This window comes from Bombina bombina, chromosome 12 (genome assembly GCF_027579735.1).
Source record: "Bombina bombina isolate aBomBom1 chromosome 12, aBomBom1.pri, whole genome shotgun sequence".
Classification (NCBI taxonomy): domain Eukaryota; kingdom Metazoa; phylum Chordata; class Amphibia; order Anura; family Bombinatoridae; genus Bombina; species Bombina bombina.
Window position 1 is genome coordinate 124391171 of NC_069510.1, and position 20225 is coordinate 124411395.

General features: G+C 39.5%; 1 protein-coding gene across 2 annotated transcripts in view; it reads right to left on the reverse strand.

Moving 5' to 3' along the window:
* Nucleotides 1–20225, reverse strand: part of DOLPP1 (dolichyldiphosphatase 1) — a 54334-nt gene that overhangs the window by 14569 nt on the left and 19540 nt on the right. Inside the window, exons 3-7 of one of the 2 annotated variants that reach the window (XM_053696120.1) lie at nucleotides 17706–17790; nucleotides 13661–13760; nucleotides 10619–10717; nucleotides 1773–1901; nucleotides 1278–1367 (exon numbers count right to left, since the gene is read on the reverse strand). In XM_053696120.1, the coding sequence (XP_053552095.1) occupies nucleotides 1278–1367; nucleotides 1773–1901; nucleotides 10619–10717; nucleotides 13661–13760; nucleotides 17706–17790 (503 nt within the window). Of the gene's footprint in view, nucleotides 1–1273; nucleotides 1368–1772; nucleotides 1902–10618; nucleotides 10718–13660; nucleotides 13761–17705; nucleotides 17791–20225 lie in introns of those variants that run through there. The other variant, XM_053696121.1, reaches the window with a different exon arrangement.

Sequence of the window (20225 nt, forward strand, 5' to 3'; positions counted from 1 at the left end):
ACTGCAAAAAAAAATACAATTGCTTTTTAAAGCTAAAAAAACACCTTCAGGCAGCCTCCTTACCTCAACAGACCCTACTGAAGTGCCTACCTGACCCCTGAAGCCGGAAAATATCTCTTAGCCTTTGAAAGCAATGAAAACTGCCAAACAGACTAAGCCCCGTCCCTTCGTGGGCATGGCTAAAGACCGGCTTCCATTACAGGGGGGGGGGGGGGAACACACACAGAGCCTCTCCCGAGTGTCATACAGTGCCCAAATATAAATCCACACTGGTTTAACAGTCCCTGTACCCATCAAAGTGCCAAACTCTCTTAATAAAGAAAATAAAAACCGGCATTTACCTGAGTCAAATCTGCAGGGCAGCTCACAGATATGGAAAGGCTTCCTCCCTCCATAGACCTGGTGGAACAAGTGAAGGACTGACTAAAGTTAATCAGGCATTTAGGGTAGGGCAGCACCAAACATGAAAAGGCACGGTGAAATGAAAATTCCCACCAGTTTTAAAGTGCTCAAAAGCCACCACAGCTTTACTGAATAGACTGATGTGGAACACAGCTAGACCCCAGTAAAAAAACAGAACAAACAGCTCTGCTTTAAAAATAATAAACTTTTGATTGAAGAATCTACAGCCACTCTAAAAACATTACCACCTCCTCGCATAGGCAAAGAGAATGATTGGGGGTTATGGGTAAGGGGGTTGTATTTACCAGCTTTGCTGTGGTGCTCTTTGCCGCCTCCTGCTGGACAGGAGTGATATCCCAACAGTAATTAAGATTATCTGTGGACTCACTATATCTTAGGAAAGAAAAACATATTATTCTCAGGCTAATCTGTGCTTTGAATACATCACTTTGTATAAATATATTTTTGAGGTAACATTCCTGTGTAGTCATAAAATGCTTTACTTATCTGTAAGAATCTTTTTATTGCACTAAAATGACTTTTTAAAATAGGTTTTCATTCAAACACACGGTCTTCCCTCGCTTAAATATTTTCTTAATAATCTAATCTTAATTATTCATATACTATGGCTCATATCGTTATTTCTATTCCCAGGGGCTGATAATAAGTGCAGACAGCTACATGTGGCTATTGAAACCCATGATTGAAAGTATTAAGCATGTTATTTATTTAAATACATAAAGTTTACAGTCAATAACAGAACCTCCAGGGTTAATACTAAGTTGTCTGGTTTAGACCTTCACTGTTGTTTAGCTGTTAATAAATATAGGATATAAAGTATAAATGGGTTATGCCAGCAATAGACCATGACTTACCTAGCCTGTGCCCGGGTGACTGTGTATTCAAACCACAAGATATTGGGTATTAGGCTGGCATCACGGATGAGAAAGAATTCAGAAATCGGCCTGTACACAATCAGAGAACAAGACAAACACATTGTTACAGATTAGGAAAGTGTAGCCAGAAGAAAGTTTGTTTTTGGGTGGAATCTGTAAGGACGTGTTTTCTTGTGCATAAATAGACCAAACTGAGCACAGCTCTACACCCCAACATCTTTATTAAATCATCATAAAAATGCATTGTAAGAAATAGTAGTAGAGTGCATGAACAAGAGCTCACATTGTATATGTATATTAGTCTGTAATTGGCTGATAGCAATCACATGACAGGGGGCAGGGGAATGGAGCAAATGTTGAAATTTTTCAGAAAATCTACTACTCATTTGAAATTGATCTTTTTATTATGTATTTATTATGTATTTGTTAATGATGTCGTTCTACTGTAAGCATTGGTAGGGACCGGTCACTCACCAGGCTGCGATCCTAGGAAAGATCGGCGTTAGGATCTCCTGCGTAATGGCAAACCATATAATTGCCAGTATACTGCCGGCCACCCCTCCGTACACTACCTGCTTCCAGCTGTGGTACATCAGGTACACCCTAGGGAAGTAACCACAAACATATAAATACCAATAAAGGGTTAATATTGTTTGCAACAGAACGACAATGTCCTCAACTGCAAGTGCTTGTTATGGCACCAAGAGAGGACACGCGTGACATGACAGATGTGGGACCTCAAAAGTATATAAATCCACATGGGGCTGTGTACTGTGCTGCACTATGTTACAAAATAATTTAACCCTTTAGCAAGATGCCACTGACTGAGGGACAGGCATGCCAGTCTGGGGCACAACTGCATATTTACTAATCCTGTAGATTGTAAGCTCTTTGTATACATTTGCATTGTTTAGCTTGTGTTATGTATCTACACTACAGAATGACAAACTAATGATAAAGTACACAATAGCCAGCTAGCACGCTATCTGATTTCATGTCCCTTTAAAGAAGACAGAGGTACCCACTCCAATCCCTTCCACTACCACCAGGTTCCCATCACAGAGAGTGGATATATCATTAAATATCAATAAAAAGGTAAAATACATGGAAAGCAAAACACCCCAGAATCCCGAAAAAGACACTTTATAGACACCCTGACCAGGGAGGACTCGGAGTACCCAATCTCCAAAACTACTGAAATGCAGTTTACTTATCTAGAATAGTGGACTGGTGTTCTTATGAAGAACACCATAATAAGCAATGGGTTGAATTGAAACATGATTTAGGGAACTTCCCCCATCTAAGAGCTTTATGATGGCTAGAAAAAAAAATCAGGATAAATATAAACATAGCACTAATCCCATCATTTCGAAAACTTTCAGGGTCTGGAAACAAATAATTAAAAAAACACAATACCCTCTCCACTTACACCCATTCTGCATAACCAAAATTTCCAACCAGGTATCAACTTCACTCCCACTGGCCCTACGGACATACACCTCCTATTACCAATATACACACTAGCAGTAGACAACAGAATGTTGCCTAAACACCTTATAGAACACTTAGGAGATGGCTTCTTCACCAAATGGTTTTGGTATCATCAACTTAACCCCTTCTTAACCTCCTCCCCCAAGCATAATCTAACTAGAACCCAAACTCTATTTGAAAAGTTATGCAGCTCCTTTTCAATTCATCACATAATCTCACTAACCTATAAACTCTTAAAGGGATAATAAACCCGCAAATTTTCATTTTAGGATTCAGATAGAACATAGAATTTTAAACAACTTTCCAATTAAATTTTATTCATGCTCTCATTATCCACTGCTGAAGGGGTTAGCATTGCACTACTGACAGGAAGCTGAACACATCTAGTCAGCCAATCACAAGAGACAAATGTGTGCAGGCACCAATTAGCAGCAGCTCCCACTAGTGTAGGATATGTGCGTATTATTTTTTAACAAGGGATACTAAGAGAACAAAGCTTATTTGAAAATAGAATTGAATTTAAAAGTGTCTTAAAATGACCTGCTTTATCTGAATCATACAAGCTTAATTGTGACGTTCCTATACCTTTAACCAAACCAAAAGAAGACAACCTACCTACATTTACCAAGTCATGGGATAAAGAATTACCCTTCCTGCTATCAGCAAGTGAATGGAATTTAATTTTTGTCAGTATACATAAATCAGCTTACTCATCAAAATGACTAGAAACTAACACTAAATGACTGTCTAGGTGGTATCTAACCCCACAAAGCTTGAAATGCATATTTCTGAACTCATCCAACTGCTATTGGAGACTCTGCTCTCAGGAAGGAACATTACACCACATATGGTGGTCTTGCCCCAAATTACAACCCTTTTTGAAGGCAGTATCACAATACATACAGGAAACATTAGGAACACCTTTCCCATTAGACCCACTCATATTCCTGTTCCACAAATACCCACAACTTCAATAAAAAACACAAGAAGCTATGTCAAATCATCATAAACAGCACAAATCAACTAATTCCACGTATGTGGGAAAAAATCAACTCCTACTATTCAAATGTGGAAACAAGAAATCCAGGTCAATCTCAAACTAGAGAGATATCATTATCTAATCTCCAACATATTAGAAGTATACCATGACATGTTCATCTGGAAAGCCATAGAGAGCTATTTACACCACATTAGCACCAACACAAAGACTTATTTAAGACAGAAAATCCCTTAGCCACTAATGGTTTACGACATTAACAACGACCTAACCTTCACCACAACAACTTGTTTTTAAACAAGTTAACAAAAGGTCACCAACACCCAGAAACCTACCCACCCTCAAGATGATTACTTTCACCGAGATTACGAGTTTTGCGGTAACAAGGGTGCGTGGCTAACGAGCATTTTTTTTTCACCGCTCACTTAAGACAACGCTGGTATTACAGGTTTTTTTAAACCCGGCGTTAGCCGCAAAAAGGTGAGCATAGAGCAAAATTTAGATCCACATCTCACCTCAATACCAGCATTGCTTACGGTAGCGGTGAGCTGGCAAAACGTGCTTGTGCACGATTTCCCCATAGGAATCAATGGGTCAGAATCGGCTGGGAAAAAAAATAACACCTGCAAAAAAGCAGCGTTCAGCTTCTAACGCAGCCCCATTGATTCCTATGGGGAAACAAAAGTTATGTCTACACCTAACACCCTAATATGAACCCTGAGTCTAAACACCCCTAATCTTACACTTATTAACCCCTAATCTGCCACCCCCGACATCTGCTTTATATTATTAACCCCTAATCTGCCGCTCCGGACACCACCGCCACCTACATTATCCCTATGAACCCTAATCTGCTGCCCCCAACATCGCAGACACCTACTTTTAATTTATTAACCCCTAATCTGCCGTCCCCATCGTCGCCGCTACTATATTAAATGTATTAACCCCTAAACCTAAGTCTAACACCCCCCTAACTGAAATATAATTTAAATAAAACGAAATAAAATGACTACAATTAAATAAATTAATCCTATTTAAAACTAAATACTTACCTGTAAAATAAACCTTAAGCTAGCTACAATATAACTAATAGTTACATTGTAGCTAGATTAGGATTTATTTTTATTTTACAGGAAAGTTTGTATTTATTTTAACTAGGTACAATAGTTAACTATTTAATAACTACCTAGTTAAAATAAAGACAAATATACCTGTAAAATAAATCCTAACCTAAATTACAATTACATCTAACACTACACTATCATTAAATGAATTACCTTAACTAACTACAATTAAATACAATTAAATTAAATAAACTAAAAGTACAAAAAAAAACTAAATTACAGAAAAAAATTAAATAATTACAAGAATTTTAAACTAATTACACAAAAAAAAAACCAAAATAATAAAAATCCCTACCCTACACTAAATTACAAATAGCCCTTAAAAGGGCTTTTTGCAGGGAATTGCCCCAAAGTAATCAGCTCTTTTACCTGTAAAAAAAATAAAAATACAATACCCCCCCAACATTACAACCCACCACCCACACACCCAACCCTACTCTAAAACCCACCCAATCCCCCCTTAACAAAACCTAACACTACCCCCTTGAAGATCACCCTACCGTGAGACGTCTTCACACAGCCGGGCACAAGTGGTCCTCCAGAGGGGCAGAAGTCTTCATTCAGGCGGCATATTCTATCTTCATCCAGCGGGTCCATCTTGAAGCCAGCCGACGTGGAGCATCCATCCAGACCGACGACTACACAACGAATGACGGTTCCTTTAAATGACGTCATCCAAGATGGCGTCCCTTAAATTCTGATTGGCTGATAGGATTCTATCAGCCAATCGGAATTAAGGTAGGAAAAATCCTATTGGTTGATCCAATCAGCCAATAGGATTGAGCTCGCATTCTATTGGCTGATTGGACCCACTCCGCTCCGGATGGATGAAGATAGAAGATGCCGCCTGGATGAAGACTTCTGCCCGTCTGGAGGCCCTCTTCTGCCCGGCTGGGTGAAGAGGTCTCAAGGTAGGTTGATCTTCAAGGGGTTAGTGTTTTTTAAGGGGTGATTGGGTGGGTTTTAGAGTAGGGTTGGGAGTGTGGGTGGTGGGTTTTAATGTTTGGGGGGGGGGTATTGTCGTTTTTTTTACAGGTAAAAAAGAGCTGATTACTTTGGGGCAATGCCCCGCAAAAAGCCCTTTTAAGGGCTATTTGTAATTTAGTGTAGGGTAGGGATATTTATTATTTTATTAGGGGGTTTAGATTAGGTGTACTTAGTTTAAAATTCTTGTAATTATTTTACAGGGAGTGCAGAATAAGTTGTATTTTTGAGGATTAATTTTATTATTGAACAACAACCATGTTCTCAATGAACCCAAAAAACTCATTAATATCAAAGCTGAATAGTTTTGGAAGTAGTTTTTAGTTTGTTTTTAGTTATAGCTGTCATGATTTTGTCCGTTCATCGCCGTGTCACCGCGGCTCCCGGATCTTCTCTGAGTGAATGACGTCACGTTGCTTAGCAACGTGACGCTTCCTCGACACACCCCTCTGATGACGTTGCCGCTCCTGCCTTTAAACCACGGCGGGAGATCTTACTCGGGGCCCGTTTGTTTGTTCCCCTTGGAGTTTGTGAGTACCATACCTAATTCTGTTCTATATTCCTGTGTACCGACTTCTGCCTGCCTGACCAAGCCTTTTGCCTTAACCCTATTACTGATGTTTGGATACCGACTTCTGCCTGCCTGACCTTGCTTTTGCCTTATTCTACTACTGATGTTTGGATGCCGACTACTGCCTGCCTGACCTTGCTTATGCCTTATTGCACTATCTTTTCTTGGGTAACTATAAACCTGCTTAAAGAGACATTTACTTTTACAAGCTGCAAAAGAGAACTTTGCCTTTCTGTTTAAAGGGACATTTACTTTTACAAGCTGCAAGAGAGTACTTTGCCTTTTTGTTACAAGCCTGCTTAAAGGGACATTTTCAAAACTGCAAATAAGAGCATTATCTTTGTATTTTTTCTAACCTGCTTAAAGGGACGTTTTTTCCTTTTTTGCTTCCTTGCATACTGGAACAATTATTATTTTTTGTTATCATTATCATCTGTTTCCTGAGTGGGTCACGTCCTGGTTATTTCTCAGTGTGCTAGCGTGTGTTTTCTATTCACGCTAGCAGTTGGGTTGCATCCCGGACTGATTCCTAAACGGCTGACATTACAATAGCTATTTTAGGGGGATATCTGTGTGTGCAGGTGACTATTACTGTGCATAATTATTAGGCAACTTAACAAAAAACAAATATATACCCATTTCAATTATTTATTTTTACCAGTGAAACCAATATAACATCTCAACATTCACAAATATACATTTCTGACATTCAAAAACAAAACAAAAACAAATCAGTGACCAATATAGCCACCTTTCTTTGCAAGGACACTCAAAAGCCTGCCATCCATGGATTCTGTCAGTGTTTTGATCTGTTCACCATCAACATTGCGTGCAGCAGCAACCACAGCCTCCCAGACACTGTTCAGAGAGGTGTACTGTTTTCCCTCCTTGTAAATCTCACATTTGATGATGGACCACAGGTTCTCAATGGGGTTCAGATCAGGTGAACAAGGAGGCCATGTCATTAGATTTTCTTCTTTTATACCCTTTCTTGCCAGCCACGCTGTGGAGTACTTGGACGCGTGTGATGGAGCATTGTCCTGCATGAAAATCATGTTTTTCTTGAAGGATGCAGACTTCTTCCTGTACCACTGCTTGAAGAAGGTGTCTTCCAGAAACTGGCAGTAGGACTGAGAGTTGAGCTTGACTCCATCCTCAACCCGAAAAGGCCCCACAAGCTCATCTTTGATGATACCAGCCCAAACCAGTACTCCACCTCCACCTTGCTGGTGTCTGAGTCGGACTGGAGCTCTCTGCCCTTTACCAATCCAGCCACGGGCCCATCCATCTGGCCCATCAAGATTCACTCTCATTTCATCAGTCCATAAAACCTTAGAAAAATCAGTCTTGAGATATTTCTTGGCCCAGTCTTGACGTTTCAGCTTGTGTGTCTTGTTCAGTGGTGGTCGTCTTTCAGCCTTTCTTACCTTGGTCATGTCTCTGAGTATTGCACACCTTGTGCTTTTGGGCACTCCAGTGATGTTGCAGCTCTGAAATATGGCCAAACTGGTGGCAAGTGGCATCTTGGCAGCTGCACGCTTGACTTTTCTCAGTTCATGGGCAGTTATTTTGCGCCTTGGTTTTTCCACACGCTTTTTGCAACCCTGTTGACTATTTTGAATGAAACGCTTGATTGTTCGATGATCACGCTTCAGAAGCTTTGCAATTTTAAGAGTGCTGCATCCCTCTGCAAGATATCTCACTATTTTTGACTTTTCTGAGCCTGTCAAGTCCTTCTTTTGACCCATTTTGCCAAAGGAAAGGAAGTTGCCTAATAATTATGCACACCTGATATAGGGTGTTGATGTCATTAGACCACACCCCTTCTCATTACAGAGATGCACATCACCTAATATGCTTAATTGGTAGTAGGCTTTCGAGCCTATACAGCTTGGAGTAAGACAACATGCATAAAGAGGATGATGTGGTCAAAATACTCATTTGCCTAATAATTCTGCACACAGTGTATTTTTTTCTGTAATTTAGTGGGGGGGGTTTCGTACTATAGTTTAATTTAATTGTAATTAATTGTAGGTAATTTAGTTAATTTATTTAATTATAGTGTAGTGTTAGGTGTAATTGTAACTTAGGTTAGGGTTTATTTAACAGGTAAATTTGTACTTATTTTAACTAGGTAGTTATTAAATAGTTAATAACTATTTATTAACTATTGTACTTAGTTAAAATAAATACAAACTTGCCTGTAAAATAAAAATAAATCCTAAGCTAGCTACAATGTAACTATTAGTTATATTGTAGCTATCTTAGGGTTTATTTTATAGGTATTTAGTTTTAAATAGGAATAATTTAGTTAATGATAGTAATTTTATTTAGTTTTATTTAAATTATATTTAAGTTAGGGGGGGTTAGATTTAAGGTTAGACTTAGGTTTAGGGGTTAATAAATTTAATATAGTAGCAGCGACGTTAGGGGCAGCAGATTAGGGGTTAATAAATGTAGGTAGGTGTCGGCGATGTTAGGGGTTAATAAAATTGAACAAGTGTTTGCGAGTTGGGAGTGCGGCGGTTTAGGGGTTAATATATTTATTAAAGTGGCGGCGATGTCCGGTCGGCAGTTTAGGGGTTAATAGGTAGTTTATGGGTGTTAGTGTACTTTTTAGCGCTTTAGTTAAGAGCTTTAAGTTACGGCGTTAGCCCATAAAACTCTTAACTACTGACTTTTAAATGCGGTAGGAGTCTTGACAGGAGAGGCTGTACCGCTCACTTCTTCCAAGACTCTTAATACCGGCGTTATACCATTCCCATTAAAAAGATAGGATACGAAATTGACGTAAAGGGATTTGCGGTATGCTCGAGTCGCGGAAAAAAAGTGAGCGGTACACCTGTACCTGCCAGACTCGTAATACCAGCGGGCGTTAAAAAGCAGCGTTGGGACCTCTCAACGCTTCTTTTTAAGGCTAACACAAGACTCGTAATCTAGCTTGTGTGTTTTATGTTCTTGTTTACTTATCTGTTGTTCTAAGCATTCATTTTGGTCTCCCTGCAAAACTGCCCCTAAATAGGTGCATCCTTAAAGGGACATTATACACTCATTTTTTCTTTGCATAAATGTTTTGTAGATGATCTATTTATAAAGCCCATAAAGTTTTTTTTTTTTTTTAAATGTATAATTTTGCTTATTTTTAAATAACATTGCTCTGATTTTCAGACTCCTAACCAAGCCCCAAAGTTTTATGAGAATACCGTCAGCTACCTTCTCCAGCTTGCTCCTGTTTGTGTAAAGGGTCTTTTCATATGCAAATGAAGGGGGAGGGGGAGTGTCTTATTTCCCACTTGCAGTGGGCTTTCCAACTGCCTTTTCAACAGAGCTAAACTGAGAGCTTCTAAGTAAGTTTTTAAACCGTTTTATACTGGATTTTATATCAGTATCTGTGCATCTTATTCTTTATAGTAGTGTCTATTACATGCAATTATATGAAAATGAGTGTATACTATCCCTTTAAGAGACAAACTATACAGGCACTTAAAGGGACACTGAACCCATTTTTTTTTTCTTTCATGATTCAGATAGAGCATGAAATTTTAAGCAACTTTCTCTTTTACTCCTATTATAAATTTTTCTTCGTTCTCTTGCTATCTTTATTTTAAAAGCAGGAATGTAAATCTTAGCAGCCAGCCCATTTTAGGTTCAGCACCATGGATAGCGCTTGCTTATTTGATGTTTTCATTTACCCTCCAATAAGCAAGCATAGCCCAGATAACCAAAAATGGGCCGGCTCCTATGCATCATATTCCTGCTTTTTAAATAAAGATAGCAAGAGAACGAAGAAAATTTGATAATAGGAATAAATTAGAAAGTTGCTTAAAATTGCTGCTCTATCTGAATCATGAAAGAAAAAATTTGGGTTTAGTGCTACTTGGACTTCCAGCACACCGACCATATTGGTCTAACCTTTCTACCATATCAGTCAAGGATATGAGGGACAATTCAGAAAGCATTCCCTGGACTCTTAGCCTGTATTTACCAAAATGTCACCAATACATAATTTGTTTGTTTATATAAAAATTATTTATATATATATATATATATATATATATATATATATAAAAAAAGGCAATACATTCATGGTATACAATCACTGCCCAGTGATATTGTCAGATGAGGCATATAAGGGTTACAGATATATGCATACCTACTATATGACACTAGGAAGGCTGCCGTCAGCAGACAGAGGGACAGCACGTGTCGCCACAGCAGATCCAGAAAACGAGCATTGTTTGTCTGGTGCATCCTAAAAAGAAAAACACATTAAACCAGGTGGAGATTGAAGAAGTAGTTCAGATATGTGAATCTAATGCCAGTTCTGAACTCAGTTACTGCCTAGTACAGCGGCGCACGCCCTCCCTTACTGCCTAGTACAGCGGCGCACGCCCTCCCTTACTGCCTAGTACAGCGGCGCACGCCCTCCCTTACTGCCTAGTACAGCGGCGCACGCCCTCCCTTACTGCCTAGTACAGCGGCGCACGCCCTCCCTTACTGCCTAGTACAGCGGCGCACGCCCTCCCTTACTGCCTAGTACAGCGGCGCACGCCCTCCCTTACTGCCTAGTACAGCGGCGCACGCCCTCCCTTACTGCCTAGTACAGCGGCGCACGCCCTCCCTTACTGCCTAGTACAGCGGCGCACGCCCTCCCTTACTGCCTAGTACAGCGGCGCACGCCCTCCCTTACTGCCTAGTACAGCGGCGCACGCCCTCCCTTACTGCCTAGTACAGCGGCGCACGCCCTCCCTTACTGCCTAGTACAGCGGCGCACGCCCTCCCTTACTGCCTAGTACAGCGGCGCACGCCCTCCCTTACTGCCTAGTACAGCGGCGCACGCCCTCCCTTACTGCCTAGTACAGCGGCGCACGCCCTCCCTTACTGCCTAGTACAGCGGCGCACGCCCTCCCTTACTGCCTAGTACAGCGGCGCACGCCCTCCCTTACTGCCTAGTACAGCTACACCAGCCCTCCCTTACTGCCTAGTACAGCTACAACAGCCCTCCCTTACAGCCTAGTACAGCTACGCACGCCCTCCCTTACAGCCTATTACAGCTGCAGCCGCATTCCCTTACGGCCCAGTACAGCGACTGTTCATGCGATCGCATGATTTTAATGATGGGATTGGTTCAGGCACGCCCCCCAACCCGCGATCCCATACAGGAAGCGGCTATGGTTTCATGACAGCTGAATGGTTAGGACGTTCCATGCCGTGCTAATGGTGCTAAAGCCCAGCGCAGTTATAACAGCACATAACGTCCTAATGCCAGGGCAGTGAAAAAGAGCTGAATGCCATTTTAAGGGCAATGCACATACAAATGCCCCTTTACAGGCAATGGGTAGTTTAGGTTTATTAGTGTTATTTATTTATTTTTATCACGGGGGGTTTTACTGTTAGGGGGGAATTGGTTTATTTTTAATGTAAAAGAGCGGATTTTTTTTTTTTTTTTTTTTAAGGGCTATTGGTAGATTAGTATTAGACTAGGGGGTGTTTTTATTTTAGGGGGGCTTTTTTATTCTCAAAGGGATTAGGTTCAATGTTTTTATTTTGAATAGTGTTTATTATTTTTGTAATGTTATCCTTTTTTTAATTTTCTGTAATTTTAGATTAATGTAATTATTTTTTTATATTGTAATGTAGTATTCTTTTAATGCAGTTAAGGGGTTAATTTAGAGGGTGTTAGGTGGCTTAGTCATTAAATTAGTTTTTTGCGTTGTGGGGGTTGGCGGTTTAGGAGTCAAGAGGTAAATTAGGTTTAATGCGTTGTGGGGGGTTGACGGATTAGGTAGTTTGCTATGTTGTGGTTGGCGGATTTAGGGGTTAATAATTTTATTGGGTATTTTTTTTTTCTTAATACTTTGTGCGGGCGGTTAGGTTTTATTTGTTCTTAATAGTTCGTAAGGGCGGTTCTTTTTTTTTTAAAATACTTATTGCGGGCGATTAAATTTTTTTCTCTCACTTATTGTGAACGGTTATTTATTTTTATTTTTTTAATACTTATTGCGGGCGGTTATGGGTTTTTTTTTGTAATGTTCCGTTTGCCTTCGCTGCATCCCGGTGGAACTGCCGATGGACGCGTTACAAACGCAATTATAGTATAGTAAAAACAAACCTCCCAAAAAAATTGAAAAAAAACCTATAACACAAAAGACCCAAATAGTTTAGGTATTTTTTTTAATTGGGGGGGGTTGTTTTTTTAGATTAGGGTTCTTTGGGCAATTTCAAATGAGCTGAATGGCCTTTTAAGGGCAGTAACAAATAGCTGAATGTCTATACCTATACAAATGCCCCGTTAGGGGCAATGGGTAGTTTAGGTTTATTAGTGTTAGTTTTTTTTTATCGTGGGGGGTTTGGTGCGTGGGGGTTTTTACTGTTAGGGAGGACTTTATTTTTAATGTAAAAGAGCCGATTACTTTAGGGCAATGCCCTACAAAAATCCCTTTTAAGGGCTATTGGTAGTTTAGTATTAGATAAGGGGGTGTTTTTATTTTGGAGGGGATTTTTTTTATTTTTATAGGGGTATTCGTTTAGGTTTAATTTTATTATTTTGGACAGCTTTGTTTATTTTTTTCTGTAGTTTTACTTTTTTAGTTTTTGTAGCTTGGGAGTTGCATTTTAATACATAGACTGCCCTCTGGTCAGACTTAACTAGAATTAACATAACAGTGTTGGGGTTAAATAAAGAGATTATCTATCTTTTTAAACAATAACATTTTTGGTGTTTACTGTCCTTTTATCTTACTATTCTGTGTCTCGCCTCAGATCCTTCCCTATCACGGTTATGACTGTGTAAAAGTAACATACATTAGATGGGAACTCATGGGCACGGTCCTCTGAACCTCTGTTTTGTGTGTGTACTTGTGCTTATCGTGCTCTGTAATCGTGTACCTAGCGTTGGTGTTTTATAAATATATTGCGCACACATATCTAGCATAAATACAATGTCACATCTCTGAGTAGTGCATCTGCACATCCAATTCATTCCTTTTCCCCATAGTCATCTACAGCTAACAGTGTCTCTACTGAAGCAGAAGAGTCTGGGTAATGATATGTAAATGATATTCATGCTGCCTCAGCTTTTTGCTTTTAAATAAACCAATTTAACCCCTTAGGTGCACACAATGACCAGTTCTTGTCAGAATAGAAGTGATGTGAATCCATGTCCCTTTAACACAAGCATTACATGTATATTCACCTTAAATAGAGGAAGAGGAATGAATAAACAGAGAAAAACCACATAAACTGGGAATGACTGGACGGCAAGCCATATTCTGTTGTGACTGTCGTGTGGGTTCCTGCAAAAGAAGCAATAAAGTTATTGTATTGATAGTAAAGGGATATTTAAAGGGACATGAAACCACATTTTTTTCTTTCATGATTCAGATGGAGCATATTATTTTAAACAACTTTCAAATTTACTGCAATTACCCAATTTGCTTCATTCCCTTAGTATCTTTTGTTGTAGAAGTAATGCACTACTGAGACCCAGCGACAAGAGGCATATATGTGTGCAGCCACCAATCAGAAGCTTCTATGCCTACCCAGGTATACTATTCAACAAAGCATACAACGAAAATGAAACAATTAGATCATTCATTGGAAAGTTATTTCAAATTGCATGTTCTATCTGAAGCATGAAATAAATAAAATTGGGTTTCATATCCCTTTAAAGGGACAGTCAAGACCAAAAAAACCTGTCATGATTTAAATAGGGCATGCAATTTTAAACAACTTCCCAATTTACTTTTATCACCAATTTTGCTTTGTTCTCTTGGTATTCTTAGTTGAAAGCTAAACCTAGGAGGTTCATATGCTAATTTCTTAGACCTTGAAGACTGCCTCTAATCTGAATACATTTTGACCACTAGAGGGCATTAGTTCACATGTTTCATATAGATAACATTGAGCTCATGCACGTAAAGTGACCTAGGAGTGAGCACTGATTGCCTAAACTGAATGTCTGTCAAAAGAACTGAAATAAGGGGGCAGTCAGCAGAGGCTTAGATACAAGATAATTACAGAGGTGAAACGTGTATTAATATAACTGTGTTGGTTATGCAAAACTGGGGAATGGGTAATAAAGGGATTATCTTTCTTTTTAAACAACAAAAATGACTGGTGTTTTACAAATGCTAGGATTGACTTTTGAAACAAATAAAGGGCACTTTCATTCATGAAGTATAAGAAACTTCATGTAGAAAGCTCCTTTATTTGTTTTAACCTATCGCCGTTTTTAGCTGCTACAGCTGCCCACGGCTAAAAAATGTTTTTGCTAAGAGGTGACGTTTTCACCTCTTAGCCAATAGCCGTGCGGTAAATCCGACTTGGCGCCCATGGGAGCTGGATTTACCGCACGGCTATTGGCTAAGAGGTGAAAACGTCACATCTTAGCAAAAACATTTTTTAGCCGTGGGCTGCTGAAGCAGCTAAAAACGGCGATCGGGGGGGGGGGCGTGTCCAAGCTGCGACTCTGAGATGTCGCATCTTCCTGGAGCTCTGGAGGAAAAAACTGTAATCCGTCGCTTACTGTTTTAATTTAACAGCATCCAACAAATCTATGAATCTCATCATACTCACAGTTACCTGCTCTCAAACCCCATACCTTAAACTGCTGTGTTGGCGATTCCAGAGCCGGAATCGGACAGTTGAGGCCTGTAGCGGCGGCACTCTCTCAGGCAGCGTTCCCCCCCCAGACCTCTGGGGTATCTAGCCACTGCTGGCTGCACTTTAAACAAGCCGCATCATATCAATAATCCTTGGCGGGCCCTTGTCTCTCTGCTCAATTCATATTCACTACCAGCTAGATGATATACACATCGGAAATGACAATGCAAACTGCAACCACGAGGAGTGAAGATATCACAGATAACCTGGATAGACAATTTGCTAGAATTGAGGCACTATTTCAATCACTAATCGACAGAACACCCTCAGAGAAAGAACTTTTATCATATATGGAAAATACACCTGCAAAAGGCAAAGATTTACCCACACCGGATCACTCAGCTGACACAGCAAACCTGACCTTACATCACAACGTGATCAACTATCCTAGAGAGTGGGACCTACCACAGTTAATCACAATACCTACTGACTGCCCATCTCTCTTAACGCAAATCTTTTGGGAACAGAAAGGCATCAGTACCCCTGGAACCTGCATAGGGGTAAGTCCTTACATGACATGGAAGCAATCATCAAATGAATATGGAAGGGAAATACAGTTCCTTACAGGGGGTGACTTGTTACATCTGCTATCAGAACGGGACATGAGACCTTATGAAATAATACTCAACAGCTCTAATAATGGGGGCATTAGTTCCTGGCGACTATCCCCGAACCAGCAATATGACTCTAGGATCTGCTCATGCAGAGCTACTGACCATATGTTCTTAATCGCTGGACTACCACACATCCGCAATGAGAATGCAGCCTTCACCAGCTCCCTCATGGACAAGCACAAGCCTGTTCTTTTGGCACCAAAGCGTGAGCAGGGACTGGCGAGGACCGGAGAAGGCTAAAGACAGGACTCTATTCTTTTTATTCACTCAGTAACAGGCATTAACGGTGCTTGGTTACACTATAATTTACCAATGTTATAATATGTATAGTGACACATGTTTAATAGACAGAGGCTTGGAATAATACAATAGTTATGTTTGATCTCTCTTACTGTATTTGTACACCTCGTAGGAACCACCCCAGCTACAATATAGGAGATACTATGCTAATGTTGCTTTCGATGCACACAATTTTCCACACTGCTTCTTTATCAGTTGATATCTTGATTCTAGCATATGTTCATAAGATGCGCACAATTTAGTCAGTTATTTTCCTACAGAAGGTTACATTATTTTCACCTTAACGCTATATCAATACTAGAGAGGATGGCTCACATACTTTACACCTAGACCCTTTTTTTTGCGGTCTGCAGCCAAGGCTGTGAGGGGATAAACCAATATATGCTTTGTATAATGTGCCATTCCAAATTTATTTGTTACACAGATTTCCTGCTCATTCATAGATACTTATTGGGTGATAATTACCTCCACAACCTAATATACATTTATCCAGGGTATCTATACCACTTGTATTTTCTGTCTTAATATCGCTACGAGGAGCTATTAACATTAGATATCAATTTCCTTTTTCAGCCACTAGATGGCGATGCTACCACACAAAATATAAGACAAAAGCTTGAAGAGGTGGATAAACGTTTTTTTACAAATTATAAAATATTGTACTTCATTTTATTCTCCCTCTCTTACACCCCACTACATACCAAAAGCCTCACTCCCCTTTCTTTATGATGACTCTAGATGTCAGATGCTGTTATTACTCCAGGATGATAATTATTAGTGCAGTTGTAGCCTTTAACTCACATTTCTTTTTATTTTCCTATTAGACCATAGAACAGTACTTTTGTTTTGTCAGGCAGTCTTGAATATAAAAAAGTGCTTGGAGGACCTAGCCCTTATATTGTCCCTATATTGCTCTAGATATATAACTATGAAGGACCCAAGAGAGGTCTGGCAGAATATTATTAGGGACAAAAATGAAGATTTTTTTTTGTATTATGACTCCCAGATAAAATTTGTAATTTTGTTGAAAAAAAAAAAAAAACGGCGATCGGTTAAAACAAAGAAGTTTTCTACATGAAGTATCTTTTACTTCATGAATGAAAGTCCCCTTTATTTGTTTCAATAGTAAATCCTAGTGTTTGTAAAACGCTAGGATTAACTTTCACTTTAAGTTTGAAATAAAAAAAGACAAATCATTAGCTCTACAGTGAGATCACGAGAATATTAAAGGGATAGGAAAGTCAAACTTAAACTTGCATGATTCAGACAGAACAGGTAGTTTTAAGACACTTTTAAATTCACTTCTATTTTCAAATATGCTTTGTTCTTAGTATCCCTTGTTAAAATATGAATATGCACAAATCCTACACTAGTGGGAGCTGCTGCTGATTGGTGCATGTACACATTTGTCTCTTGTGATTGGCTAAATAAATATTGTCAGCTTCCTGTCAGTAGTGTAATGCTGTCCCTTCAGCAATGGATAACAAGAGAATGAAGAAAATTTGATAATAGAATTAAATTGGAAAGTTGTTTAAAATTGTATGTTCTATCTGAATCCTAAAAGAAAATGTTGGGGTTTTCTATACCTTTAAATATATCAGAATAAGCTTAAAAAAAAATAAAAAATAAAAGATGATTTAGAGACTGTTGTGCGGCTCATACCTTCACAAGGACGGGGCTCCCGGAATATGTTCTTTATTAACCAGTTAACACCTTCGTTCATGAGTAAACCGCCTAGAAAAGAAATCTGAAAAAGAAGGGAAGAAGCGTGAGCAGAGACTTCCTACTGCTGTACAATAAATACTCACGGCGCGTTCAGAGCAACTGCACAACTCGGCAATAACCCCCTTCCCAGACATTAGAATTATTAAGTAAAGCCACGTTTGGCTGTTTTATGTGTAAGAAAGGAAGAGAGAGGGCGCCACAATATTGTGTTAGCCCCAGATAAATAGTAAGTTTAAATACAGAATACACCCATATGGCACCTAGAATAAAGCCGCTTGGTGCCGTTATTGGGATCTCTTTTACAGTCTCCCAAATGACACACCTCCCGCGTTAAAAGGGACGTTAAAAAAAACGCCTACTAAACCATAGCTTGAATGTTTTATTCAAAGCAAAGATTAGCCAGAGAATAATTTGTACAGTTATTTTATAAAAAATTATGTTTTTTTATTATTATTCTTTATTTATAAAGCGACAACAAATTCAACAGCAAGGTCCATGAGATAAAAGTACAACGATGATACAATAAAGACTCTACTGTTCAGGGATGCATACAACCTACGCTAACCTTTCTTTATACAAGTTCTTCTCCTCCATTGCTATCCCCTTGAACCCCCTTAGCATGTAAGCCTAAGAGCCCAGCTGTTTGTAGATCCCCTTCTTTAGAGCCGACTACAACAGTGCGACTCTTGGCAGGGCCCTTTACCCGTCTGATACCTATAAATGCTTCCTTGTATTCCGCCGATGTTTATAGCGCTGCGGAATCTGTTGGCGCCCTACAAATAACTGATAATAATAAAAATAATTTTTAAGACACAGGACACAATTTATCAAACAAAATACAGGAGGAATTTAGGGCCCTATTCCCGTTGTTTAAATAATGAAACAAATAAGAGTAACATTCTAATGTCCATATAGCAGTGGGTGCCGCCATATTGTAACTTAGGTTACCTTTTCTGCTGAGGCCAATTAGCAATGGGTATAAATAGCTTACTAAAGTGTGCAACCAATGACTGTGCAGAATATTGCTGTGTCTGCACTTCCATGTTTAATATGAATTAGAAAACCCACAATATTTAGAATTAAATTACAGGAAAGGTGAACAAAAACATAATTTATGCTTACCTGATAAATTCCTTTCTTCTGTAGTGTGATCAGTCCACGGGTCATCATTACTTCTGGGATATTACTCCTCCCCAACAGGAAGTGCAAGAGGATTCACCCAGCAGAGCTGCATATAGCTCCTCCCCTCTACGTCACTCCCAGTCATTCGACCAAGGACCAACGAGAAAGGAAAAGCCAAGGGTGAAGTGGTGACTGGAGTATAAATTAAAAAATATTTACCTGCCTTAAAAACAGGGCGGGCCGTGGACTGATCACACTACAGAAGAAAGGAATTTATCAGGTAAGCATAAATTATGTTTTCTTCTGTTAAGTGTGATCAGTCCACGGGTCATCATTACTTCTGGGATACCAATACCAAAGCAAAAGTACACGGATGACGGGAGGGATAGGCAGGCTCTTTATACAGAAGGAACCACTGCCTGAAGAACCTTTCTCCCAAAAATAGCCTCCGATGAAGCAAAAGTGTCAAATTTGTAAAATTTGGAAAAAGTATGAAGCGAAGACCAAGTTGCAGCCTTGCAAATCTGTTCAACAGAGGCCTCATTCTTGAAGGCCCAAGTGGAAGCCACAGCTCTAGTAGAATGAGCTGTAATTCTTTCAGGAGGCTGCTGTCCAGCAGTCTCATAAGCTAAACGAATTATGCTACGAAGCCAAAAAGAAAGAGAAGTAGCGGAAGCTTTTTGACCTCTCCTCTGCCCAGAGTAAATGACAAACAGAGAAGACGTTTGTCGAAATTCCTTAGTTGCCTGTAAGTAAAATTTTAGAGCACGGACTACATCCAGGTTGTGCAGTAGACGTTCCTTCTTTGAAGAAGGATTTGGGCATAAAGAAGGAACAACAATCTCTTGATTGATATTCCTGTTAGTAACTACCTTAGGTAAGAACCCAGGTTTAGTACGCAGGACTACCTTATCCGAATGAAAAATCAAATAAGGAGAATCACAATGTAAGTCTGATAATTCAGAGACTCTTCGAGCCGAGGAAATAGCCATTAAAAGTAGAACTTTCCAAGATAACAACTTTATATCAATGGAATGAAGGGGTTCAAACGGAACGCCCTGTAAAACATTAAGAACAAGGTTTAAACTCCATGGTGGAGCAACAGTTTTAAACACAGGCTTAATCCTGGCCAAAGCCTGACAAAAAGCCTGGACGTCAGGAACTTCTGACAGACGTTTGTGTAACAGAATGGACAGAGCTGAGATCTGTCCCTTTAATGAACTAGCAGATAAACCCTTTTCTAAACCTTCTTGTAGAAAAGACAATATCCTAGGAATCCTAACCTTACTCCAAGAGTAACCTTTGGATTCACACCAATATAGGTATTTACGCCAT